This window comes from Panthera pardus, unplaced genomic scaffold (assembly GCF_024362965.1).
Source record: "Panthera pardus isolate Hobbes unplaced genomic scaffold, ASM2436296v1 HiC_scaffold_22, whole genome shotgun sequence".
Taxonomy (NCBI): Eukaryota; Metazoa; Chordata; class Mammalia; order Carnivora; family Felidae; genus Panthera; species Panthera pardus.
In genome coordinates this window covers 73188808-73196828 of record NW_026526788.1, presented here as the reverse complement: position 1 = coordinate 73196828, position 8021 = coordinate 73188808, and the positions used below count along the sequence as shown (strand labels likewise).

The window sequence follows — 8021 nt, the reverse complement described above, 5'->3', positions numbered from 1 at the left end:
GGTTGAAGGCTTTGGATCCAGGTCATCATCCAAGTAAAGGATGTGGAATAAAAAAAGAAGAGGGCCAACTAGAGAATTGTGGAATCACTCAGAATTGCATGGGCGAGAGGAGGAGCCATAAAAACCAAAGCCGAACAAACAGAAACAGAGAAAGGGACGCACAAGAAGTCATTTTAGTACTGTTGAGTTACTTGGGGTCCAACATGATGTAGCGATTTTTAGAGGTCAACCAGTAACACCCCTCTTCCCTACCTGAGTTCTGAATCGACTAAGAATGAGCATTGGTAACAAGTAGATACCCGCGAGGGTGATGGAGAAAAATGCCCAGTTGCTTTGAGGGCCCAAACGAGAACAAAGACCATGAATTTATAGACGCGGAGGGGAGGAAGTAGATGGCTGAACTGGCTTGGGTTTTGCAGGTAGAGATAATGGAAGGAAAGGGGAAGTGGTCTTGGCTTAAAAACCTTTGGAGACTTTACACACTGCAAAACAGAATCTAAACTTGCCTTGACATTCAAACCCTCCCTAATTCAGCTCAAGCCCACTTTACCACCTTATCTCCATTTCTCCTCCGGCCTCCTCGAGCCGAAGCTGGTCTCGACTTCCCTAAATGGTTGGATTTCCGACTTCTGAGCTTTGGCCTCCTTCTAATTGAATGCCCTTCTAATCATTAAAATCCAACAAAAATTCCATTTTCCCCAAGAAGTCCCTCACCTTCCTCAGCCAACATTAAGTTTTCGTCCCCTATTGGATTAGAATCATCCATCTATGCTCATTCTCAACCCTTTCCCCCATCCTTGGCCAAGTTGCTCCATACATCAGCAACCAGAAGAAGCAAGCTCCTTGGGCATAAATGATTAGGTTAGTCGAGCCCATCCTGGGTTTCTCTCCCGGCAATTGAAATTGAAACCGTGGGTCACATTAGGCATCAGGAACATAGGACCCTCTGGACTTGTGTGCAGAGTTGGTGCCTTCCAAAGCTGCCCATGGCCTCAGCTGAACGTCTTGCAGCTGAGTCCCTGGAGATGACCCAGTATCTTTAACATGAATCTAATTTCGGTTCAGTTAGCTTGAAGCAGTTTCTGTTCCTTGCGATCTACTGTCCCTATCCCTGAACCAGTAAAGCTCTCTTCCCATAGTACGTCGGGTACTATCTCGTAACATCAGTTATGTAGGTGTGTGTCTGCCTCGCCCGGGCCTGGCAGCCCTGAGGGCAGGAACTCTGTCCTATTCCTGCCTGCAACGCACTGGATGCTGAACAAGTCATTGAACTTGAATTCTGACAGGGCACAAAATCCTGTGATGTATTATCTGCTGGACGATCATTCTAAATTCCTTCATGCTTTCCCCCCTTTTGTGATCCTTGTGTTATTTTAGACCATTTTTATCAAACTGGTTTTCATGCCACTCACAACTCTCCATATTCGCATGCTTTGCTTTTCTCATCCTATTTAGTGGTCAGCAGAAAGGATTCAGACTTTAACAGCAAAAGTGGCTATGCCTCTCTCTAGTTGGGGAGAACGCTGGTCTTATCAGCACCCCACCTTGCCGCAATCCACTGCCTTTACCCATGAAATGGATACTTCCCTTAAAGGCTGTTGGGGCAGTTTAATTTCAATGATGTCATTTGAAACTCATTAAAAGGTCAGCAGGCAGGCTAAATGCAACTTCTTCCTTTGCAAATCATAGGTTTTCAGAGCTGGGGCCAAAGGTTCTTAGACTTTTTGAGTTTCTATGAACTAGGATTGATTTTTTTTTTTTTTAAGGTTGCTGCATTTACATTCTTCTAAGGAAGGCCATTACAAATAATAAGCTTCTATTAACGCAACATCACCTCCTGCAAAGCAGGTACCTTAACAAAGAACCTTCTAGCTTCAAATGGCAATAGTGCAGAGGTTAAGAAACCTTGTGTTGGCTGAATGACTTAGTGAAAGGCAAAAGAAACAAAGGTCCCAAGTTGGTGAACATTTGCAGGTTGCAACATGGAGTGGGGTGGCCAGGTGGGTTGTAATGGGGTCCGCCAGTCAGGGGTTGGACACATTACCCCACAGGCCTGGATGGGATGGAGGGACAGAGCCTACACTTACAGACAGTTTGATTTTTTTTAATTAACACACTGTTTTAGAGAGAAAGAGAGTGCGGGTGTGGGAGAGGGGCAAAGGGAGGGAGAGAGAATCTCAAGCAGGTTCCATGCTCAGTGTGGAGCTCTACCCGGGGCTTGATCCCACCACCCTGGGATCATGACCTGAGTCAAAATCAAAAGTCAGATGCTCAACCGACTGAGTCACCCAGGTGCCCCGGACATTTTTATTATTTTTTTATATTAAATATAATTTATTGTCAAATTGGTTTCCATACAACACCCAGTGCTCATCCCAACAGGTGTCCTCCTCAATGCCCAGACATTTTGATTTTTAAATGGAATAAGGCACATAAGATGTTTAACACTGTGCCTGGCACAGTCAGTTGTCTAAAAATATTATTATTTATGATAATATAATGATGAAAAATTATTATAAGTGTTCAATAAATGTTAGCCATATTTATTTGTTTATTTTTGAGAGAGAGAGAGAACACAAGGGCCAGAGAAAGGGAGAGAGAGAAAATCCCACAGGAGGCAGGGAGAGTGTGGAGCCTGAAGCGGTTCAAGCTCACCCTACGTGGGGCTCCAACTCATAAACCATGAGATCATGACCTGAGCCGAAGTCAGATGCTTCACCCACCGAGCCACCCAGGCGCCCCAAATGTTAGCCATTTTTAAAGGGGAGAAGCTCATCTCCCCAAAAGGTGTGCTGAGCTCACTCCTTCGTGGGTTTGGAGCGTACCCCTCAGGGGACAAGTTTTGCTGGGGAACCCAGTGACTCTGTGATGGTTTGAGAAGGTTCAGGATTCCCAGAGGTAATCTAAGGAGCGAGGAGGAGGTAGGAGGAGGGGAGAAGAGGGAGGAGCCGGTGCGATGGAGTGCGACACTGTAGACTCACTCACTCCTAGAAGGATCACCGACTCCTCTTGGTGGAGGCGGCCAAGGAATACTTTAAGATGCAGAATGGGTCACGACACAGTTGGAGAATTCTGGATCTCAGTTAACGTATATGAGCTACTCCTTTGCTCCAACCCCACCGCCAGCTTCTGTGACGTTCTTACAACAGGGCATGGGTTCTGAATAGGGTTTTTAGTTGAAACTGAGGAAGGGCCCACACTTGCCATTTGAGTTGAAACCATGCAGAACTGAGACGGCAGTGCAGAAGCAGAGGCCAGGAGTCAAAGGTGACCACGAGAAAAAAGTCGCCCGAGTTCCCAGAAATCCTGGCAGGGCTTCGGACTTCCATAGGATGTGGAATATGGGGTTTAAGCCTGGCTTCAACCAGCAGCACCTGTCTTCCATTCTCCCAGTAAAAGAGCCCTGCTGGTCTCACACCTGGGCATGACTAAGTAAGCTAGGCCTGGAGTTCGGTAGCTGCTCTGGCTGGGTCAAGATGGGGTGCAACTCTGGTTTTGTTCTAGAATCACCCAGATCCAAGACAGTCACTAGGCTGGAGATCTTCCAGGGCTAGAGAGAGGCTGTGCTCTGGCCCTTAGGGCCACCCAGAGTCTTCCTGACTTTCAGGTATGGCATATCTGACCCCTGTAGGACTAGGGGGTAGAACTGTTGTGGTATCCACGTGGCTGGAGCCACAGAAGCATTTACAATGTAAGGACCAAGCAGCCAGAGGACATAGGGAGTGATACTGTTCCGGGTCACCTGGCTTCATTAACTCTACGGCTTTGGTCAAGGTGCTACCTTGTGCAAAATTCCAAGTCTTTCCTGCCCCTCCTCCCCACCTCCCCCTTTCTGTGCACCAGGGAACCAGCAAACCCCCTTAACAACTCTAGTAGCAATTTGGTGGTCACGGTGACCGGGGGGTTAGGAATTAATTTTAGGCAAACAGCCTCTACTGCGTGACCCTAGGCAACTTTCTTTGCCTCTCTGTGCCAGTGTTTGCGTCTGTAAAATGGATGGGGGCTAACAATAACTTCCTCTTGGAAGGGCTAAATGCGGTAAAACGCACTAGGGCTTAACACACTGCAAGAGTTTGACAGTGAGCCACTATTCGTCTTCCGATCATCCGGCAAACTCCTCTCATTCATCATCCCTGCTCGTCCCGGCTCTTTTACTTCGTTCTCATTTGAATCTCGAACATCCACCTTGCCGGCAAAGTTAGTTTGCATCTTACGCCGTTTTTTCTCCGTCCCTCCTTCCCAGGCCCACCCTTCGCAGACGCAGAGCGTCCGCTGGTCGCATTGACGGTCAGCGACGGCGGGCTCTGAAGCAGTTCAGTCTTCTGCTCGGCTCGGGAGGTCTCCGAACGGCCAGCTCAGATCCTCTGCGGCGCTGCCCTGCAGGGAAAGCCGCCGCCAGCCCATCTCTCAGGGGCGCGAGTGGAAGAACCACACTGCAGCAGAGGTAACAGGCAGGGACCGCGGCCAAAGAGCGGGGGAGGGGCTCATCGGGAGGACGGAGATCAAGAACACGCCACGCCACCTACGCCCGGCCTCCTCATCCTTCAACGGGTGGCCCCAGGCATCCCCCCCGGATCCCGTCCGCGGCTCCAGAAGTGACAGCCACGTGGCTCGAGGAGGAATGGAATGTTGGCGTGGGGGGCGGGGCTGGAAGGGCGCCCGGGAGGTGAAGAGGGACCCGAGCACGCGCGCCCGGGCGCCGGCTGCCAGGCGACACCGCCGGGAGCGAGCACGCTCCTGACGACACGCGCCGTTCGGCCAATGAGCGCGGGCCGGAGGGAGTGCCGCGCCGCCCCCTCCGTCCCGCCGCCGCCGCGGCCGCCGCCGCCGCCACAGCAGCCGCCTCCGGGAGCGTTTGAGGAGTCGCGGGCCGCCGCAGGCTCGGGCGCCGCACCGCGCCGACCGGAGCCGCCGGACGAGGCCCGGGGAGCCGCTCGCGCCGACCCCGCCGCCCGATGTCCTCAAGATGGAGGCAGCGGGGGCGGCGACGTGAAGAGAGCGGCGCTGTGGGCGCGGGAGCGGGGGCCCGGGCGGCCCGGGCGGAGGCGGTGCCGGGATGGGGCTGCTGCTCATGATTCTGGCGTCGGCCGTGCTGGGCTCCTTCCTCACGCTCCTCACCCAGTTCTTGCTGCTGTACCGCAAGCAGCCCGAGCCGCCGCCGGACGAGGCGGCCCGCGCGGGCGACGGCTTCCGCTACATCAAGCCGGTGCCGGGCCTGTCCCTGAGGGAGTACCTTTATGGCGGCGGCGGCGGGGCCGAGGAGCCCTCCGGCGGGCCCCCCGAGGGCGGCGCGACCCCGGCCCCCGAGACCCCCGCCCCGCCGACGCGGGAGACCTGCTACTTCCTCAACGCCACCATCCTGTTCCTGTTCCGGGAGCTGCGGGACACCGCGCTGGCCCGCCGCTGGGTCACCAAGAAGATCAAGGTGGAGTTCGAGGAGCTGCTGCAGACCAAGACGGCCGGGCGCCTGCTGGAGGGGCTGAGCCTGCGGGACGTGTTCCTGGGCGAGACCGTGCCCTTCATCAAGACCATCCGGCTCCTCCGGCCGGTGGTGCCCTCGGCCGGCGGAGAGCCGGACGGCCCCGAGGGGGAGGCGCTGCCCGCCACCTCCCCGGAGGAGCTGGCCTTCGAGGCGGAGGTGGAGTACAACGGCGGCTTCCACCTGGCCATCGACGTGGACTTGGTCTTCGGCAAGTCGGCCTACCTGTTCGTCAAGCTGTCCCGGGTGGTGGGGAGGCTGCGCTTCGTCTTCACTCGCGTGCCCTTCACCCACTGGTTCTTCTCCTTCGTGGAGGACCCGCTGATCGACTTCGAGGTGCGCTCCCAGTTTGAAGGGCGGCCCATGCCCCAGCTCACCTCCATCATCGTCAACCAGCTCAAGAAGATCATCAAGCGCAAGCACACTCTGCCGAGTTACAAGATCAGGTGGGAGGGAGGGGGTGGGGGAAGGACGCCCCGCAGGCACGTGGGGGGGGGGGGGGTAGGGGGGGATGCCTGGCTGCCGGGAATCCGGGCCTGGGCGGGAGGCTGCCGCCTGCGTGGGAAGGGCAAGGGCAAGGGCTCATCCCCAGCTCCTGCTTTTCCGGGGAGCTCCCCGAGCCTGGCAGGACGGGACCCTAGAGGAAGGCGAGTAGGGTGCGCCTCGCTTGCTCCCAGAGTGCAGGAATGTGAGCCAGAACCCTTTCCGCGTGTCCGTGGGAGCTCGGGGTGCTGACGGCGTGGGCAGAAGCAGCGTATTGAAAGTGGAAGGGCAGCCCCCCTGATCCCCAGGAGGCGGCTTTGGGACTGTGGAGAAGCTGTTCCTTTTGTGGCTGCTGCATCGAGGCAGTTTTGCAGCATCACCTTGGCCACGTTGAGAAACTGTTCCTGGACACAAAGTACAGGCAAGAGAAGCGTGCCGATAGCCGGAGGCTGTCACATTTGGCAACTGCAGGCCACTTTTGCAATGGCGCTTTGGCAACTTTCAGGGCAGAGGTGTGGTATCTGCTGTAAAGGATTACTTTTCCCGCAGCGACTCGAAAGCCAGTTGGGACCCAGTACGTAGCGTGATTCGCCGCAGATGTGGTGTTAATGCCTTCTGCCCCTTTGCGGTGGGTTCCCTAACGCAGACCTAGACCCTGCGCCTCTTACGGCAATTCCGGGTGCAAGTTTCTCAAACAGTACCCAGATCACCCTGCAAAAGGAATTTTAGTGATAGTGATTTTAACTTTTTGAAACTCTCCTGCATCTGGTGGCTTAATTGTACGTAGTATCCTGTTCTGATTAAATGGGCAAGGCGTTTTGTAGGGACAGGGGATTCATCTACTTGGGTCTAGTTTGTTGGAGCGGAAAGGGTCATACATGGCAATTCTGAATCAGCTGAATTTTTTTTATCTCACTTTCTGTCCTCTGCTTTTCTGTTCATTAAAATGTTTGACTCTTGGATTTTGTCCTTTCTTATAAAACTATGTCCATCTGGTACTTGCCTTACCTAGGGCCTTTTAGTGGAAGTTGCATATTTCTGGTTCACTGATTTTCTTCCACGATGTCAAGTAACAGCGACCCAGGGAATCCAGAGATATTTTATGTTTCAGTTTGATACGGATTACTGACTTGTGTATGTGGCAGATACACCTCACTAATTATGTTTTGTTTAGGCTTGTGGCACAGAGTGACAGCTTAAAACTGTTGACTGGCAGGAGAAATTTACTTTGTAATGGAAGTATTTCCATAGATTTGCAGAGGGTGGCGAACTGGATGTTCACTGTGTTTGATTTCCTATTCTGTGAAGTAGAACATACTTTATGAAACCGACTCTTTAACTCTGGAATGTAAGTGACTAAATTATAAATGAGTTCTAGTGTTTAGCCAGTGAGATGTTTATTTATAGCAGTGTGTTGCTAAGAAAGTCTTAAGAAAAAGTCACAGATTTTGGTATTCTGTCTCAACTTCAACTCTGATGGTTTTGGGGTAACTTTCCGATAATAAAATTTGGCTCAGTTATAATTTGGGGTTGTGTGCAGATTAGCCAGTGGCAATAAGGTTGGATATCATTTTGAGGTTTTGATTTTTGTTTTTTTTTTAATGTAGACTTGGAATGCAGTTAAATCTCAGGGAAATTATGAATAGCATTATGGAGACATTAGTAGGGTTATTGCTTTAGAAGACACTTTATCATCTGTATCATTGAATAGAATCACCATCTAAGGTACAGCGAAATTGCTTTCATTTACTGTATCTTACGGGATTTTTTAAAAACATAGCATGTGTTTGGTTATATATGACAGTTCCAGTTTTAAACCTTACACATTAAATGATCACCTCTAGAAATGTACACGTTTGTGCTCTTTATATCAGAAGGCATTTCAGTGGTCAATCAGTAACTACTGCACAGAACAAATCTCGCACTGCAAATATTCGTCGTACACCTACTATGTGCTTATTATTGTTTAGTGTCAGGGCTTCAATACTGAGCAGCCTCAACCCTGGTGGAGCTTAAAGTTTAATGAGAACTGAATTAGCCGTACGTACTATGACTTAAC

General features: G+C 51.9%; 1 protein-coding gene across 1 annotated transcript in view; it reads left to right on the top strand.

Annotated features, from left to right (window-relative positions):
* Positions 1-4860: 4860 nt before the first annotated feature.
* Positions 4861-8021, top strand: part of PDZD8 (PDZ domain containing 8) — a 70603-nt gene continuing 67442 nt past the window's right edge. The window contains exon 1 of the mRNA XM_019459574.2: positions 4861-5925. Coding sequence (XP_019315119.2) covers positions 5057-5925 — 869 coding nt within the window. The 5' untranslated portion in view covers positions 4861-5056. The remainder of the gene's footprint in view (positions 5926-8021) is intronic.